Genomic DNA, 19,064 nt, shown 5'->3' with positions numbered 1-19,064 from the left:
GTCTCCTTCTAGTTAAAGCCTCCTGAGGTCTTTTACCTTCTGGTCAAAACAAGTCTTTAGCTGTCACTCCTGGTCTTGTTTTCCCTAGCGTTTTCAATTTTACTGTACTGATCCTTCGGATCAGCCACACTGTCTTTTTAATGTGTGAAAATGTGAAAACTTTGAACAAAGACACAGCTATGGTAAAGTATCTGATAGCAGTGGTCCAGATGACCTTTAACATAGTAGCCAGAGTTGCTCTTTGACTTTATACTTACAGATCACTGGGGATGGAGGTGGGAAAAGAAGTAGAAAAAGAAGGGTGGTGCCTGTGGCTCAAGGAGTAGGGCGCCGGTCCCATATGCCAGAGGTGGTGGGTTCAAACCTAGCCCCGGCAGAAAACCAAAAAAAAAAAAAGTAGAAAAAGAAGCAGTTTAGGGCCAAGGACTAAACTGTCCAACATGGTAGCCACTAGCCATATGTGGCTATTTACATTTAATTAAAATTATTGGCCGGGTGCAGTGGTTCACGCCTGTAATCCTAGCACTCTGGGAGGCTGAGGTGATGGATTGCCTGAGCTCACAGGTTCTAGACCAGCCTGAGCAAGAGCGAGACCCCATCTCTTAAAAATAGCCAGGCATTGTGGCAGGCACCTATAATCCCAGCTACTTGGGAGGCTGTGACAAGAGAATCATTTGAGCCCAGGAGTTTGAGGTTGCTATGAGCTATGATGCTACAGCACTCTACTGAGGACAACAAAGTGAGACTCTGTCTCAAAAATAAATAAATAAATTTAATTAAAATTAAATAAAAATTCAGTTCCTGAGTTGCACTAGCCACATGTTCAAGTGTTCAATAACCATATGTAGCTAGTGGCTAATGTATTAGAAAGTACAGATAAAAGGCATTTCCATCTTCGCAGAAAGTTTTATTGAGCAGAGCCGCAAAGCACCTATAAATATTGTCTTACTTCTGGACTTTTAAAAAGGCTCATGAAGGCTTTGTGAAGAGTGCACATGGAAAGAAATTGAAAAGAAGATGAGGAGAGTTGGGCAATAGCAAACTAGGTATGAAAAATCTTCATGAAGGAAGGCATAGAAAATAAGAAAAGCCAGGCATCGCCTGTAGCTCAGTCCGCAGGGCGCTAGCCACATACAACAAGGGTGGCGGGTTCAAATTGGACCCAGGCCAGCTAAAACAACAATGACAACTGCAACAAAAAAAGAGAATAGCCAGATGTTGTGGTGGGTACCTGTAGTCCCAGCTACTTGGGAGGCTAATGCAAGAGAATCACTTAAGCCCAAGAGATCGAGGTTGCTGTGAGCTGTGACACCACGGCACTCTACCCAGGGCGACAACTTGAGACACTGTCTCAAAAAAAAAAAAAAAAAAGAAAAAGAAAAGAAAATAAGAAAAGCCAGTCAGAGAATCTAAGGAGAGGTACAATGGCAAAACCAATCCTTTTTGCTGGGTGGAAAGTTCATGGAGAAGTAGGAAAGCCACAGAAACTTCAGTTGTGATGTTCAAACAGTAAAAGACAGCTACCACCAAAACATTTAGTAGTAAATGAGAAGATCTCCAGTTAGACAGAAGCAAGCCAGTATCCTGGCAGCATGGTGGATGTTTTCCCAGCCTGCTTAAAGAAGGGAGAGGACTCTCAGATTAAGAGTCCAAAATGGACTTGAAATACATGTTTTATAGAGCTCTTCCTCTTTTGTGCCTAGTATTGTGCTAGATACTGTGACACAGGAGGAGAAATCAGTAAGGGTGGAACACCAAGGAAGGTGGTTTGGTGTTGGGAACAACAGATAAAGATCGACAGTCAGGAGAGATCAGAGAGGCATTCCAGAAAAGGAGTGTCTATGGAGAGGAGTATAGTTTGACTAGTAGAAAGAGAGTCCTGGATACATGTTCCTTATCAGGTTGTGCTTTGACATATTAAACTCTGACAATCTATTCCTTTTTTTTTTTTTTTTTTTTTGTAGAGACAGAGTTTCACATTATTGCCCATGGTAGAGTGCCGTGGCGTCACACGGCTCACAGCAACCTCCAACTCCTGGCTTAGGCGATTCCCTTGCCTCAGCCTCTTGAGCAGCTGGGACTACAGGCACCTGCCACATCCCCCAACTATTTTTTTGTTGCAGTTTGGCTGGGGCTAGGTTTGAACCCGTCACCCTCGGTATCCCCTTTTTTTTTTTTTTTTTTTAGAGACAGAGTCTTACTTTGTTGCCCTTGGTAGAGTGCTGTGGCCTTACAGCTCACAGCAACCTCCAGCTCTTGGGCTTAGATAATTCTCTTGCCTCAGCCTCCCAAGTAGCTGGAACTACAGGTGTACATCACTACACCTGGCCAGTTTTTGTATTTTTTAATTTTTATTCTTTTATGTATTTGTTTGTTTATTTATTTATAAACAGGGCATTTATTTGTAAACTGGTCAGGGCACGCTAGCTACACTCTCTCCCTGCCCCCCCCCAATAAAAAAGAAAAAGAAAATGAGGTTGTGCAAGTGGAATAGGGATGAAAGTAAAACAAGGAGTGGAGATGGCCCAGCTTTCAGGTTTCTGTCAATAATGAGGCATTCCTTAGCGCTTAACCAATGGGATAAATAGGTACATGGAAAAAATCCAGGAGGCTGGAGAGGAAGAATTTACTGAGATGGAAATAGAATTGAATACCTCTTCTACACAGTAGCCAGGTAATAGGATGTCAGGCCCAAAGTCATTGTTTTCAGGGGCTCAGGTCTCCCATGCTCTCACCTGGTCTCCTTTCCCCCCACCTTCAAAAATGTGTAAAGAAGCCTAAGTTTCCCCATTCAACTAGTGGGAGAAATTCTCAACTGGACTGTGGAGTAGGAGAATTCTAGGAATAGGCAAACTTCCACAAAACCCCAGAAATTGTTTTATGGAATGAAGCAAACACAGGCATTTAACACCATTGGCCCCAGAAGCCCTGAGACTAACCCCCAAAACTGTAGGGATAGCCTCTCTGTATCCCACTCGGTCCAAATTCATCCTGGCCTCAGTTCCAGCTTGTTCATGAAGCCAAGAGGAGACTAGTCAGGAGACTTGTCTGTTGTCAAACCAGATAGGTATGGCTAAGAGATGCTTCCTCCATGAAAGAAAGGAATTTCATAGAGGCGTCCAGCTTCCTAGATCTTTTTCCTGGGATCTCTGAGGACTCTACAATCCAACTCTTAGTTTTCAAGGCGCTCCGTTGGGCCTTGGGGCAGGATTCCCATTCTCTGCCACTCCATCTCCCTGGAATTTTCCACTGCAGCTGCCTCTGTTCCCAGACACCCCTCCCTGGGCAAAATTCCCGGCTCCCTCCGCCTCCCTTTCCCTAATCACACCTCATTCCCACCCCCAGCCCCGAGGCCCAGCCCACAGTCCGGCCCACAACCCACTCTAACCCCAGTGGTCCCAGTTAGAGAAATGGGAGGCCAGGCCCCTCATAGATGGGTGGGAGGGAGGGTCCAGGGCTCTCTCCAGGGCGGGGAGAAGGGACACTAGAGGGGCTGGTCCCCCGTGGGGCTGAAGTTGGAGGAGTGGCCCACCTCACATCCCCATATAAGGCAGGGCAAGCAGTTAGGCTTCTGGATTGGCCGATTCAAATGAGCATTCCACCTGGCAACAGGGTTTCTATTGGCTCTCAGGAAAAATAGAGGAAGGTGGATGGAGGTTGTTGTTGGTGGTGATTGTAGGGGGGAAGGGGAGTGGAGGTGACCAGAGTGGGGGGCGGTTACCAGGGCAACAGGGTTAGAGCCCAGCAGGGTGTCCGAGACAGCAGGCGGGGCTGGGAGGAGGAAAACTGGGTAGAGGAAAGGACAGCGGGAGGGAGAGGAAAGAGCTGACCTGAGGGAGCAAGACTGGGAGACTTGGGGGGGTGGGGGTGGGGGCGGGTAGCAAAGGAGCCAGAAGAGGAAGATAAATGAAGCAAGAGAGGAGTACAAGAGATGGAGACAGTGAAAGATGGCTAAAGACATCAGCTAGTGAGTCATAGAAACAGACTTAGAGAGGCAAATGGAAAGATCTCAGAGAAAAGATGGATAGAGTCTGCAAGGAAAAAACCTGGGTCTGGCCCCAAGATTTTTGATGACAGGGACTGAGAAACTCAATGTAGAGACAGAGAAATTGGGAGGTTTGTACACCAAGGAACCAAAAGATTTAACATGCAAATGTAAAATAATTATAATGATCAACATAATTTTTATTAAGAAAATTAAAATTATTATTATTATTTTGTGTGTGTGTGTGTGGTTTTTGGCCGGGGCTGGGTTTGAACCTGCCACCTCCGGCATATGGGACCGGTGCCCTACTCCTTGAGCCACAGGCGCCACCCAGAAAATTAAAATTATTTTTAAAAGAATGATAATGACAGTCAAATATGGGATTGTACACACACCAAAGATATCTTTTTCCAAACCCCAGCCTTCCGTCCTATTCACTTTTCTGATCTTTAATCCACATCTCAGTCCGGGTTCCTTCCTGAAACCCCACGCTTCTCAAAATGATTCAAAGATACGGCAGTGGAGGTTGAGGGCCAGGAGCTGAGAATGTGTGGAACAGGGTGGGGCTGGAACTCCAGACCTGGTCCTGTGTTATATTTGCAAAGGAGGCAAAAATAATACAGAAAGGCTAGGGAAGATGGCAGCAGAGGAAAGAGAAAAGCAAAGAGAGGGAAATTGTAAAAGATGAGGACATAAAGAGGAGCTGAAGAAAACCAGCTAAAAATACAGGTCCAGGTGACTGATTCATATGAGACAAGAACAGTGTTGTCAGTGAGAGATAAGAGACCAGAGGTAGAAACCAGAGAAGGTTTAGGAGAAGTGATAGAAGAATGAGACAGATGTGAGATATAAATGAATGTGAGGGAGGGGTCTGCGTAACGATGACTGAGGAGAAAGAGAGGGACAGGCAAATAAAAGTGAGGTGTGATAGAATAAGAAAGGTTGAAGGTGGGGAGAGGTGGAAGAGAGCAAAGGAGATCAGAGGGCCTCTGACTCCCCTCCCATCCCAGCAAACAGCCAGGAAGGGAGGAACCCAGCAAGAGTCACAAATGTCAGTCACAAATGGCAGAAGAGAAAACTGGGCTGCCCCTTCGGCCCTCCCATCCCTTTCCGAGGACATCCTCGAGATTGAGGATGGAGGGGAAATCCGGCGAGATGTGGAAGTAGCTCCTCAACCCTCTTCCTCTTCGTTAAGCTTTTGGTTTCCCAAATACCTGCGCTGCCTTCCCAACTGCTCCCCCGCCCCACCCCTAGGCAAAATCTCTGCGATTTTTGGGGGGTCAGTCGGATTGTGGCCGCCTCTCCACTCCGCCCGCAAAAGACAGACTCCACATTATCAGGCAGTAGGTTGGGATTTGGAGAGGTGCCTCTGCACAAGAACCCCACCCCTTCCCACCTCCTAGCCCCACTTCTTTTTCTCCGCGGCCGTCAGTCTCTCCATTTCCCCCTCCTGGCCTAGTCCTCCCTCCCGAGTCTCACTCTCCCTCCCCGTGCTTTCATCCTCCTATCCCCACCTCTCCAACCTCCTCTTTCATCCCCCTCCCCTCTCCTCTCCTCCCCACTCCCGCCTGCCCCACCCCTGGAAAGCCCCTCCCGTCGGACAGCGCCGCCTTATAAGCGGGTTGCCTTCCCGGGGGCGGCAGCGGCTGGTCGGCGGCAGCTCTGCTGGTGCGGGGGCGGCAAGCTAGGACCGAGCGACCGCGGCCGAGCGCGCCCGCCACCGCCTGCACCGCCCTTCCGCCCGCCCTCCGGACGGCCGCAGCCCTGCGGGTCTCCGCTCCAGACCCACCCCCGCCCCACCCGGCGCGCCTCAGCCGCCTCTTCCAGAGACCCAGCTTGCCGAGCGGCCGCCGCCGCCGCGCCGCCGCGCCAGGTTTCGGCCGCGGCCACCCTCCGCCGTCCAGGGCCCCTCCGTCTCGGCTCCGGGATCCCAGCTCCCCGCCAGCCCCGGCCCCGTCCCCGGCACCATGTCGGAGAAAAGCGTGGAGGCAGCGGCCGAGTTGAGCGCTAAGGTACGCGGGGGGGTGGGGTGGGGGGGTGGACGGGGGACGGTGGCCAGAACCCCGCGTCGCCCCATGGCCCGCAGCGGTCCTGTGACCCAGGCCGCCCCCGACGGGCCCTCGCGCCTGGGTCCCGGCGGACCCCACACCGCCCTCCCCCCGCTCCCCAGCCTGGCGCTGCCTACCCCGCTTCGCGCGGCTCCCGCCAGCGCCCTCTAGCCTCCCTGCGCGCACCGCGCCGCGGCTCCGGCCTCTCCACTCCGGTCGGCGCCCGGCCCCTGCCGCCGTCCCCACCCCTCCCCGTCTCCACCTCGCCCTCCTCTCTATCCCGTCCGGTTTCCCTTCCGAGCGCTCCCCGTCTCACTTTACCGGGCCCCCTCCCTGCTCCCGGTTCCTGTCCCCTTACCCGCCTTCCAGTCTGACCTCACCTTTCCTCTGCTAAGCGGTTTGTGATCCTCAAGTGTAAACAGGACTCTCCCGGGAGGCTACTCCTCTCGGCCCCTCCCCTTGCGGCTCGACGGTCTCTTGCTTCCCTCCTCTTGCTTTTCTCCCCGATGGCTACTGTTTTCTCACTCCCTTATTTTGGTCCATCTATATCCATTCCCTCTCCTACACTGGCTTTAAGCTTTCTTTTCTCTTTATCGTCCCCCTCCCACAAACACATTTAAAGAATCTCGAATTCCTAAAAATCAGAAGTGGGGGGCAGAAATAGCCTTAGAAAAAGCTGAGACTGAGCATTACATGGCATTGCACCGAGCTGTCCTTGCCCTCATCAGCTGCCTTCCTGGGCCCCATGCCTTCGCCCTTTCCTCTCTTCCAGCCTTTCTGTAATTTCCCTAGGGAACCTGGGGAATGAATGTCGCTTTGGGAAATTAATGCGGCCAGGATTTGCTGCTGGGAGCGGATCTTGTACATGCGTGTGTGTGTGGGGGGGGGGGGGGGGATTGCTGAGGAGCCATCACATAGGTCTCCCCAAGGCCTGCAAAGTGAAAGCTGGAGCCAATGGGATTAAAGGCCGTGGGAGAGGGGACGTGTGTGAGATCCACCAAGGTGTGCCTGTGTGGCCTTCCGATGGGCTGTGCAGTGGCATGTGACTTCACCGAGTAGGTGTCTTTGTATGTCTGAAATCCAGGAGTGTGTGGGACTGCCTGTGTCAGTTACATGTGTGCATGTGGAGATGTAGATGTTCTGGAGCCATGTTGTCATTTTTTGAGTGCTGAGTGGCTCCACCGTGCTCTGGTGCGGTCTCAAGAGTGTACCAGAATGGCCAAACACCAAACCATGTGTCTTCAATTGCGTGGGTGCTCCTCTGTAGCTGTGTGTGTGAACTGGTATCAGCTTGTGTCAGTGTGTATGCCTGTGTTGAGTAAATGAGGCCAGAGGGCTGTTTAGCGCAAGACCTAGGACCCAGGTCACATACCCTCCTGGAAAAGGGATCATAGAAGGACAGTGACCAGAAGGACAAAACAGGGGAGGAGAGGGCCCGGCCCCTTGAACTTTGGTCTCTGGTATTCTCTCTCCCTTCAACAGCCCAAATGGGAAACTCAGGTTATGGCCATACATACCTGGTGCTGCACCCCCAGAAAAGCAGACACATCTCCCCGCCTCTCCTAGCCTAGGGAAAAGCCCACCAGGTAGCAGAAATGCCATACCAACCTGTGGCCAAGATGAAGACAGCACAGTGAGATGAAAAAGAAACCTAGCTGGAGCGAGAGGATAAAGTGTTCTGTGCTCCCCTTAATGGGAGAAGAGAATTGAGTGCCCTCCACTCAGGCCTGCCATTTTGCACCAAGCCCCTCTCCTATCCCCAATCCTGTTTCAGAAAGGACACTCCCTTCCAGGGTGATCTACTCACACAGAAAACTTCCATCTACATGCAATCAGATACACAGAGTTGCACACCAATACCAGATCTGATCATACAGGGAAACCTACTGTGTTGCTGTGCCTGCCAGTGGTGGGGTGGGGAGAGGACTGGAATCTGAATTGTAAGGCTGGTGTAGTGGTGTCCAGAGGGAACTCTCATGTGCATTTCCTTTTGCCATATCAGACTAGGACATCAAGGGCATGTCTGCTGAGATCTTGGGGTGAAGGAGAGAAGGGTGGTAGCGTGACAGGAGGGTCCTCTAGACAGGTACCTCCCCCTTCTACATTCTGTCCCATCCCAGACACAGACCTTGTGTGTTTCTCTCACTTCATCTACCATGTCTGATACTCTTTCCCTTCCATGTTTCCTTTTTCCTATTTTACCTACATTTCCACTGGAAATGGCTACTTCTCATCCTCCATTACACGAATGCATGTACCAGAGGAGGAGGAAACTACTTGAATTGTTTTGGGGTTGGGAGGGGGTGCTGGGAATGTGCTAAGATGCTGTCCCTCTTCCTGTAGTGTTTGGCCAAGTGGAGCATGAGGATTAGGGAGACACAGACTGAGAGAAACAAAGGCCCTAGAAGCTGAAGGGGAAGCTGGCAGGGATGCCCAGGAGACAGAGTACTCAGGAAAAGGCCCCAGAGGTAGACAAAAGGCAGAGCTGGCGGGCAGTTGGGGGGGGAACCACGGAGGAGGCAAGGGACATGGAGAGGAGGTGGGGCACTGAGCTGCCAACAGATGGAGGGGATTTGCTTTGCTGAGCTGAACTCTTCAGCCAGTGAGGTTTGGGAGAACTTGGAAGGGGGTGGGGATTCATGATCAGTTACCTGGACTACTGCTGCTGCCCTTTCTTCATCATCCACCTTCTGTCTTGGGCAAAGTGTGTCTGGTTCTGTCTGGTCTCAGCTCCTTTGTGGCCCTAGTGTAAGGACCCTAACACCTCTGTTCTGTCTTTAAGCTGCGGCTACCCTCTCCATTTCATACTCCTCTAAGTTCACTGCAGTGAGGGGAGAACTGGGGTTACAGAGAATTAAGAGCTGCACACCATTTGTGGTAACAGAAAGGTGACCTCTTTCTCCCTTACAGGACCTGAAGGAGAAGAAGGAGAAAGTGGAGGAGAAGGCAAGCCGGAAAGAGCGAAAGAAAGAAGTGGTGGAGGTATGGAGGGGTCAGGCGGGAGAGGACCACCCTTACCCCACCAGCTTCCCTCCGGTTACCTGCCTGGGGGCCTGGGCCTTGCCCTTTTCTGACACCTGCCATCCTCACTTCCCTACCCTGCGGCTTCTCCCAAGTCCTCTGTCACCCAAGCCTTTTTCCCCTGTGCTGCCAAGGAGGCCCACTGCGGGCCTGACAGTGCTCCCTCTCCTGGTCTCCACAGGAGGAAGAGAACGGAGCTGAGGAGGAAGAAGAAGAAACTGCTGAGGATGGAGAAGAGGAGGATGAAGGGGAGGAAGAAGGTGGGAAAGGGCAGGAGAGACTGGGATGGAAAAGTACAGTCTTAACGGCACAGAGTTAGGGTGGGTTCAGAGACCTGAAACAGGGCTAAGGGCGACCACAGGGGGTTTCTGCTGGAGCTTCCTGCCCTTCCCCAATCACCCATTTCTGGCTCCTCAGATGAGGAAGAAGAAGAAGAGGATGACGAAGGGCCCGCGCTGAAGAGAGCTGCGGAAGAGGAGGTTTGGGCTGGGTTGCTGGGCCTGAGGGGCTATCAGGGATGCAGCAGGGGCCGGGAGCCCTTTGTATTTGGACCCACATACTTGTGGTGGCATGGGCGGGGGCTGGCACAGCTGGGACAGGGTACAGTCTCCTCCCATTTTACAGCTACCGTAACTCTTTCCCTCTGTACAGGATGAAGCGGATCCCAAGAGGCAGAAGACAGAAAATGGGGCTTCAGCATGAGCCCCGTGCCAATGGGCTGAGGGTGGGAGCCCCCTCAGGGCCTGGAGGTGAGGGTGGGAACAGACAAGTACAGCCACTCTTTACCTGGCTTCTGCCCTGGGCCCTTGCCAGAGGTGCCACCCTCTTCTTCCTCCCCAGCCTTCTCATTTCTGCCTCTCCACCCTCATTCTGCCATTGTCCCACACCCTGACCTGCTCCATCTGACTCCCCAGCTGGCCCCTGTTGCTCCTATCTCTTTGCTCTCTTCCTCCCTCCCCCCAACAGTCCTACCCCGTCCCTCTGGAGGCCTCCTCTTTAACCTCTGCATCCCCCAGCCTCATGCCCTGCCCCATCCCTATCCTGCCTGTTCCCGGATCTCCCTCAGATCCCCTCCTCTCAGACAGCGCCAGGCCGGGGTAGGGCCGGGGTTGGGGCCGAGCCCCACAGCTGCCCCCTTCCCCTCCCCTTTTTGTATAATTTAATAAAGAAACGGTCGCGCTTCTGTTTTTAACCTGTCTCCTGCTTTCCAGGGATCCCATCAATGCAAGGAAAGGGTAGAGAGGGAGGAGGGTGGCTGACCTCACACTCCATCAGGATCTTTCCCATGGAAAAGTAGCAGTACACTACCAATCATGATTCACAAAAACAAGACCAGCCCTGCAGGGGTGAACTAGAACCCAGTTCTTCTGAGAGTTGACTTATGTTCTGTTTTGGATTCTTGGGGATGCTCCTCCCCAGCAATACGTACTTCCCTGCTAAACCACACAAGACCTAGACACTGCTGAGCCAGTGGAAAGCCACCAGTCCTATTGTGCTGAACCTGGCACACAGAAACAGGAAGTCCCGCCCCTGGACTGGGAGAGGGCTGGTAGGCCTGGGTCTCAGCCTCTCTAATCTGGATGCCTTCTGGCAAGGAGGTAATGAACTCCTTCCAGTCACAGTCATGCAGGGGAAAACTCCAGGGCCTCTTGTGATTCCCAGGTCTGCTGCTGGTTCTTGTTAACTGCCTTCCAACTGCCCCAGGGCTCCTAGGCTGCGCTGGGGTAGGAATGCTCAAGAGTTATCTGTCTGGGCGGCGCCTGTGGCTCAAGGAGTAGGGTGCCGGTCCCATATGCCGGAGGTGGCGGGTTCAAACCCAGCCCTGGCCAAAAGAAAAAAAAAAAAAAAGTTATCTGTCAGTCTCCCTTCCCTAGTCCCTGTGCTTCAGTTTTTCTTGAATTTGATTGCATTGCAAGATTCCTGCATTTTCCCATGTACCTATAATCTTTGTCATCTCCTCTTAGTTCAGAACCTCTGGGTTGGAGAGAAGGACAGAGGTCTGAGCTGGGAGGAACGGGGGCTGACTGACACCACTATTCTTCACAGCAGCCAAGGTCTGGACTACATACACAGCTTTTACCTTTTATCCTTAACCTTGGCAAATTATTTAATCTCAGAGCCTTAGTTTCTTCATCTATGCAATGGAGAGAAATACTAGATATCATGAGTTACTGTATGTCAAGTGTCCAATACAGTCCCTAGTGCACAATGAAGGCACCACACCACGTAGCTATTTTTACCTCCCACCAGTTGGCATGTTCTTCCCCAGACCTATCATCTTTAAAAATGCAGTGAAGCTGGCTGGTGCCTGTGGCTCAGTGAGTAGGGTGCCAGCCCCATATACCAAGAGTGACGGCTTCAAAACTGGCCCTGGCCAAACTGCAACAACAACAACAACAAAAAAACAGGCATTGTGGTGGGCACCTGTAGTCCCAATTACTTGCTGAGGCAAGAGAATCGCCTAAACCCAGGAGTTTTGGCGGTTGCTGTGAGCTGTGACACCACGGCACTCTACCAAGGGCAACACAAGTGAGATTCTGTCTCTTAAAAAAAAAAAAAAATGCAGGGCAGCACCTGTGGCTCAGTCCGTAGGGCGCCGGCCCCATATGCCGAGGGTGGCGGGTTCAAACCCGGTCCCAGCCAAACTGCAACCAAAAAATAGCTGGGCGTTGTGGCGGGCGCCTGTAGTCCCAGCTACTGGGGAGGCTGAGGCAAGAGAATCGCTTAAGCCCAGGAGTTGGAGGTTGCTGTGAGCTGTGTGATGCCATGGCACTCTACCGAGGGCCATAAAGTAAGACACTGTCTCTACAAAAAAAAAAAAAAAAATGCAGTGTAGCTTCCTGTGCACAATATCTCCTGCCTGGAGACATTGTAGGGATTGGGGGGCTGGAGGGACAAATCTACAGAGATGATGAGGTTACAAGAGATTGAGGGACCAGCAGAGAAGTATCAAGGAAAGAGCATGCCAAGAAGAAAGTGTGAATACTGGGACTGAGGAGGCAGCTTAGAGATGGGCAAGGGGGTTGTTCCAGGTAGAGATGGTTTGTGGAAGAGGGCAGAAAGGGACTGGGGGAGGGGGCGGTGGGGACACCCAGGACTGAGGAAGTAAACAAGGGGAGTGCCACCACAGAGGTGGAGGGTGATGCTGCTGGGAATCAACCCCTTCAGACTTTCCACTGTGAAGCGAAACCTGTAAGCCCTGGGGTGTGGGGGGCGGCGACAAGGAGGGGAAGTGGGGAAGGTGGAGAGAAAGCAAGACAGGGGCAAGGGCCCCCAGAGCAGCAGAACAGCATCCCTGCTGACAAGCACCCTGACAGCCACGGAACCTCCGCTCCCTTGGCTCTCTACTTCTACCCTGCCCATTCCCTGGTACACCCCCTTACCCCCCAAGTCTGCCTGATCTGACCAGGTTTGCCCTGGATTCCAGTCTCTGATCATTGCCCCTCCTCACCCTTTCTCCAGCCCTTTCCAATCCCCCTTCCTCCAGATTCCTTTCCTCCACCTGCCTCTCTGTGGAACTTTTTTGTCTCCCTTCTTCCTTTCTTATCTCATTTCGGAGGACTCAGCGTGGCCCAGGCCATAGGAGAAATGTGGGAGGCTCAGTTCCTGGGCTTGCTGCTTCTGCAACTGCTGTGGGTGGCTCCAGGTAAGGTGGGGATGGTGGGAGGGTTGACCTCCAGACCCCAAAGGAGGAGGCAGTAGGGATCTCTCTATTGCCTCAAAGATCCTGAGGTACTTAGTTGGGTGTGGTAGAGTGTACCTGTAGTGCCAAGTACTCAGGAGGTTGAGGTGGGAGGATGGCTTGAGCCCAGGTACTGAGCTATGATGGTACCACTGCACTCTAGCCTGGGCAACAGAGCGAGACTCTGTCTCCAAAACAACAACAAACCAAAAAACAAATAATAAAAACCCCACCTCCCACGGTCCTTAGCACTGTAGTGGCTCCTTTCTTGGGGATGATCCTTCCACCCCTAAAACCTCTCTTAGATTTCCCCCTTGGCAGAAAAGGGATAGAAACCCAAGTTCATCCTCCACACTGTCCCTCTCTGGGAAACACTGAGGCTCCTTCTCAACTCCTAAGTCTCGGTTCACAGCTCCCCCCATTGGCCTCTCTTTTGCTCTCCTAGTGGAGGCTCCAAGGCCTGAGGCAGAGGTCCAGGTGGTGTGGGCCCAGGACGGGGCTCCTGCTCAGCTTCCCTGCAGCCCCACAACCCCCCTCCATGATGTCAGCCTTTTGCGAAGAGGAGGGATCATCACTTGGCAGCATCAACCAGACAGGTATGTGCCCCAAACCTGGGGAACAGATCCTCTGAGTCCAGCACCAATGGCAACCAGGCTCAACCCAATACCCTAGCAGGCCCTCTGACCCCTCCCCTCACGCGTCAATCCCTTTGAAGGCAGTGACTTAGCCGCCCCCACTCAGGCACCCTCCTGCCCTTCCTCTGCAGAATGGCCGGGTCGCACCTGTAACCCACCTGCTGGGCCCAAGCCCATCCGGTTGGGGTGGGTCAAGAGATCTCTTGGGGCGGACATCCTTATCCTCAAAGTGTAGTTGACTGCGTCTTTTCTGACTTCTCGCTCGAGCTTCTCAATTCCATTCTCTCTCCCCTCCAGCGGCCCGCGGGCCCCCGGCTCTCGCTCGGCGGCGCCCTCCCCCTCCACGGTGCTGATCGTGGCTCCCGGAGGCCTGCGCAGCGGAAGACTGCTCCTGCAACCCCGCGTCCAGCTGGAGGAGCGCAGCCTCCAGCGCGGGGACTTCTCGCTGTGGCTGCGCCCAGTCCGGCGCACCGATGCCGGCGAGTACCGCGCCACTGTACGCCTCAAAGAACGCGCTTTCACCTGCCGACTCCGTCTGCTCGTGGGCCAGGCCTCGAGTAGGTGGGGCGGGACGAGGGGCGACGGGCAGGGAAGAGGGCCACCGTCCCCGCCGCCCTAAGGCAGGAAGGACTGCGGCAGACGCTGCAAGAACCCCCAGAGGGTAGAGGAAGCGGGAGCCTGATTGAGGGGAAGGTGCCCCTCAAGCACGTGTATAGGGGCCAGAGGGCCCTGTGGAGAGATTGTGTCACCCTTGGAGCTCCCCTTTGCCCACCCACTGCGAGAGTGCCCTGGTGGAGGTGGGGAAGCACTTCTGGGGGACAGTGCAGAGGCTAGAGTGATTCATTTCAGATATCTGTAGCTCAGGGGTGGCCTCAGTGGGGATCCTCAGGCGAGGCGTGGTGAAGGGGGAGGGCAGAGGATGCCAAGTCAAATTGAGGGAGGAGATGGGGAAAGTAGTCCTGGGGACTCTTGGGGATCCACTTTAAGTACTTTTAGGTGTCAAGCACTGAGCTGAGTGGAGTGGGAGCAGAGACAAATCTAAAGAAAGGTCCCATTTCCAGGAGCTTCCAGCTTGGTTCCTTGATGTGTTGGGAAAGTGATTCTGATACGCTGATCAAGCCCTCTTTATCATTGCACAGTGACTGCCATCCCCCCAGGGTCTCTCAGGACCTCCAACCGGGTCATTTTGAACTGCTCCTTTAGCCGCCCTGAGCGCCCAGTCTCTGTGCGCTGGTTCCGAGGCCAGGGCCAAGTACCTGTCCAAGAGTCCCTGCATCACCACTTAGTGGAAAGCTTCCTCTTCCTGCCCCAAGTCAGCCCCCTGGACTCTGGGCCCTGGGGCTGCATCCTCACCTACAGAGATGGCTTCAATGTCTCCATGATGTACAACCTTACTGTTTTGGGTAACTCCTCCAGTCTGCCTCACACTTGACCACAACCCCTTCCTGCCCTCATCACCTCCCCTGGCTTCTGGGTCCCCAAATCAGTTTCTCAGCAGTTAATTCTGGCTGTCCTTGCTCTGGGCCTGTCTGACCCCTTCTTCCTGAAACAGCCTTTCATGTGCCCTCTCCCCTTCTGGCTTTTCCCTTGGCCTCCCAGTTTCACTCTCTCTCTGTTTTGCTGATATAGCCCACTTTCCGAGTTACTTAACATGCTTGGTTCATCCACCTTATTCACCTCCTTAGCATTCTTCAGACCATCTCCTTTACTCTTCTGTCCCTCGTCCCATCCCAGTACTCCGACCCCACTGCATCCCTACCTCAGCTTTAACTTTGGATTCCCTTTTTTCTCCAGGTCTGGAGCCCCCAACCCCCTTGACAGTGTATGCTGAAGCAGGTTCCACAGTGGAGCTCCCCTGCCGCCTGCCTCCGGGTGTGGGGACCCAGTCTTCCCTCACTGCCAAGTGGGCCCCTCCTGGTGGAGGCCCTGACCTCCTGATGGCTAGAGACAATGGCAACTTCACCCTTCGGCTAGAGGCTGTGAGCCAGGCCCAGGCTGGGACCTACACCTGCTGCATCCATCTGCAGGGGCAGCAGCTCAGTGCCAGCGTCACTTTGGCAGTCATTACAGGTCAGTTCCAAGTGGGAAAGGCGTAGCTCCCATCCCAGGACAGCAAGGACAAGGAAGGAGAACTGGCTGGGCAAATTCACTTCATGATGCCAGGCCATTGGGCACAAGTTCCAGAGGCTGCCCACTATGGTCTCTCTTTTCTTACCCACATTATAAACAACTGATACTGAAAATCTCCACTTGAGTCACAACATAAATGTTCCACTGTTCTTTATGGGACTCCCCTGCTCTGAATTGGCTGGAAGGTCTAGAAAGTTAGAAGGAGAGGTGACAAGAGTTTGAGTGGTTCAAAAGAGGTGGAGTATATTTGTAGAATCTTTGTCCACTTTGAGGCCAGGGCTTGGGTTAAAGTCGCAGGAAGTGGCCTGGCTTTGGGAGGAGTTAATAAATCAGTTCATGATCAGCAAATATTTACTGAGCAAGGGTTTTCCAAGACAGTATAAAACAAACAGAAAAAGTCAGAAAGTATGTATTAACTGGTTGGTAACTATCAGCAATGACAGATTAGTCATGTCTGCAGCACTCACTTGTGGCCACTAAATAGTAACACCACATGGTAGGTGATTAATAATGTATATTGAATGAATAAATGAACATGCTAACAAATAATACATCTCCTGAGAGCCAATCCTGAATTTCTACCCGCTTTCTGGATATCTTTATCTAGATATTATACCACCCCTCAGCATCACCCTGAACCCTATCTTTTCCTCACACCAAACCTCTGGCTGACTCATCCTGTCAGTAACCACTGGTATCCCACTTACCCTGAAACCTGGCCTCTTCCTTTCCTACATCAGGTCAGTCAGCAAAACACACCAGTTCTTTCTGTCCAGTGACTTTCTTGAGGATCAACTGTTCCATGTACAAGAACTCCATGGGAGAGATGTTGTTCCCCCTGTTTTAGGGAGAAGGAAATTTCTCAGCGTCACACAGCTGGGAAGTACCAGACTCAGGGTCTGAACTCAGGTGTCTCTGTCACCAAATCTTCACTCTCCGGCACATCACTCTCTGTCAGATCAAGGCTTTTCACCCACCTATTTCTCACTCTACAACTAAGAGAATGATCTCTAGATCAGTGAGTCACTTCACTGTTCTCTATACTTTCAGAAAAGGGGATAAATTTCATTCAGGGGTACCACAATGCAAGGGCACTGATGTGAGTCATGTCATGGAAGCAGAAAAATTATAAGGTAGATTGGGGGCGGCACCTGTGGCTCAAAGGAGTGGGGCACCGACCCCATATGCCGGAGGTGGCAGGTTCAAACCCAGCCCCAGCCAAAAACTGCAAAAAAAAAAAAAAAAAAAAATTGGGGTCCAACTCATCTGACCGACCTTGAGGATTCTGGGCATTTGAATAGAAAGTAGCATAAAAGGGGTGGCGCCTGTGGCTCAGCGGGTAGGGTGCCGGTCCCACATGCCAGAGGTGGCGGGTTCAAACCCAGCCCTGACCAAATTAAAAAAAAAAAAAAAAAAAAGAAAGTAGCATAAAAGAAGTAGAAATGATATTTCTTATGTGGTCTTTCAAGGCCAGTTTGTGAATAATGTTCTAAGGTAATAAGGACCCCAGAAAGTTTTTAAGCAGGGTAGGAAGCTGAGCAGAGCATTAACCACGGTCTTGATAGGATTACTTTGGCCATGACCCTGATCCCCTCTCCCAACCCACCTTATCAGAACCCAAGTGAGTGTAGGGTGATTAAGACTAGGTATTGAACCCATGGTACCAACTAAGGGGACTGGAATCCCTAAAGAGCTCTTACTTCTAATTTTTTCAGTGACTCCCAAATCCTTTGGGTTACCTGGCTCCCTGGGGAAGCTGCTTTGTGAGGTGACACCAGCATCTGGACAAGAACGCTTTGTGTGGAGGCCTCTGGACAAGTCCTGGAGGAGCTCCTCAGGACCCTGGCTGGAGGTGCAGGAGGCCAGCCTCCATTCCCAGCCCTGGCAATGCCAGCTGTACCAGGGAGAGAGGCTTTTAGGAGCAGCGGTGTATTCCCCAGCACTGTCCAGCCCAGGTTTGAGGCCTCAGTCAGTCACAGCCCCAACTCCAGAGCAATAGTCTTGATTCCCCTTCCAGAACACTCCCCATAACCCCCATCCCAGTGCTTTTCTTTCCATTCAGGGACTTGACCTAGAGCTCTTGCCTAGGACTGACCCACTTCTGCCACTAATTAGCTAAATGGCCTTGGACAAGTCCTTTAAACACTCTGGTCCTCACTAAATCTGTAAAGTGTGAGGGAGCGACAGCCCTGACCTAGGCCTAATCCTGTGTTTTCTCTGTAGGTGCTCAGTACTCTGGGAGAGCCCCAGGTGCCCTCCAAGCAGGCCACCTCCCTCTCTTTCTCATCTTGGGCATCCTCTGTCCACTCCTTTTGGTGACTGGAGCCTTTAGCCTTCACCTTTGGAGAAGATCGGTGAGCCAGGGACACATTCTTCCTTCCCCAACTGGCTGCCTCTTTCATCAATACTCAGAGTGCTGTCTGACACCCTTCCTTGGGAAGATGACCAAGGAAGATCCTGGACTTGCCTTCAGAGCCGCTTCCCCCCACTCCCACCTCTATTTCCTGGAGAGGCTGGGGGTGGGTGGGTGGGAGGAACCAGATGGGGGAGGGCAGAGAAAAAACAAATGGACTCAGATCCTTCTGTGCCTCCATCCTCTTTCTCTCTCTCTATCTCTTCCCACAGTGGCGACCAAGAAGATTTTCTGCCTTAGAACATGGGATTCACTCTCCTCAGGCTGAGAGCAAGCTAGAAGGCCAGGAGCAAGAGCCGGAGCCTCAGCTGGACGCAGAGCTAGATCCAGAGCTGGAGCTGGGGCTGAAGCCAGAGCTGGAGCTGGAGCTGGAGCCAGAGCTGAAGCCAGAGCCGGCCCTGGAGCAACTTTGACTTGAAGCTGAAACAGCCAGTAGATCTCAGCAGCTCAGTCCAAATACACTCCCTGTCAGCAGCAAGCCTGAGTCTGACTCTTTCTTGTCCAGGGAAGGTTCCTGTCTCTCCCCAGCCTCTGGGGGCTCCCTTCTCCCACTCTAGCCTCCTAACCTACTTTCCCCAGCCAATCTCCCTCATCTTCCCCTTTTCTGTTTCTGGCTGCTTTGTTTCTTCCTTGGTATCTTTATGTCTCTGTGTGTGTCTGTCTCTCTTTCCTGGGTAATTATTTTTCTGAAGCTCCAAAAAGCCCTCACCCCTTACCTCTGCAGCCCCCTCCTTTGTGCTTCCACCCACAGCGTGCTGGCTGCCCTGGTTTCCTTTATATTTTTGTCCCTCTGGCCCACCCCACCTCACACTCAGCAGCCAGCACTTCAGCCCTGGGCCCCTTGGCTGCAGCAGATGTGCACACATGTTTGCACGCACGCGTGCACACTCACACACATGCACATGTGCTACATGGAGCAGTCCTGCCACCTCAAGACCTCCAGGAGATTTGGCCTTTCTGGGTTGCACAAGTTGAAGTTCCTACCTCTGCCCCACCCCCCACCTTCCTCAGCCCTTAGTGACTTTTCTTGTCCCAGGCATGAGAACACACTGCCACCCAGTGGTCACTCCTCATCATACCTTAGTGGAGGTCACTGGGCTGGCTGTGCCAGGCCAAGGAGATTTAACCCTGCAGCAGACAAGGTGGGGAA

The 19,064-nt window shown here is 52.5% G+C and overlaps 2 protein-coding genes across 4 annotated transcripts; both read left to right on the top strand.

Annotated features, from left to right (window-relative positions):
- Positions 1–5,404: 5,404 nt before the first annotated feature.
- On the top strand, positions 5,405–10,246 carry PTMS (parathymosin). The gene is made up of 5 exons (XM_053554566.1): positions 5,405–5,997; positions 8,944–9,015; positions 9,236–9,314; positions 9,472–9,533; positions 9,706–10,246. The coding sequence occupies exons 1-5, from the start codon at positions 5,953–5,955 to the stop codon at positions 9,754–9,756; spliced, it is 309 nt and encodes a 102-aa protein (XP_053410541.1). The 5' UTR covers positions 5,405–5,952; the 3' UTR covers positions 9,757–10,246.
- Positions 10,247–12,341: 2,095 nt separating this feature from the next.
- LAG3 (lymphocyte activating 3) lies at positions 12,342–18,380 on the top strand. Of its 3 annotated transcripts, XM_053554561.1 has the most exons (8): positions 12,342–12,700; positions 13,182–13,332; positions 13,669–13,928; positions 14,511–14,774; positions 15,166–15,441; positions 17,217–17,456; positions 17,725–17,855; positions 18,127–18,380. In XM_053554561.1, exons 1-8 carry the CDS (start codon positions 12,643–12,645, stop codon positions 18,325–18,327), a joined length of 1,581 nt encoding a protein of 526 aa, XP_053410536.1. In that variant the 5' UTR covers positions 12,342–12,642; the 3' UTR covers positions 18,328–18,380. The 3 variants fall into 3 exon arrangements, with proteins under 3 accessions (XP_053410536.1, XP_053410539.1, XP_053410537.1); XM_053554564.1 differs by lacking the exon at positions 14,511–14,774; XM_053554562.1 differs by lacking the exon at positions 17,217–17,456.
- Positions 18,381–19,064: the final 684 nt, after the last annotated feature.

The sequence above is a fragment of the Nycticebus coucang genome, chromosome 12 (assembly GCF_027406575.1).
Source record: "Nycticebus coucang isolate mNycCou1 chromosome 12, mNycCou1.pri, whole genome shotgun sequence".
NCBI classification, from domain to species: Eukaryota; Metazoa; Chordata; class Mammalia; order Primates; family Lorisidae; genus Nycticebus; species Nycticebus coucang.
Note: the sequence above shows the minus strand (reverse complement) of the source record. Positions and strands in the feature narration are given on the sequence as shown.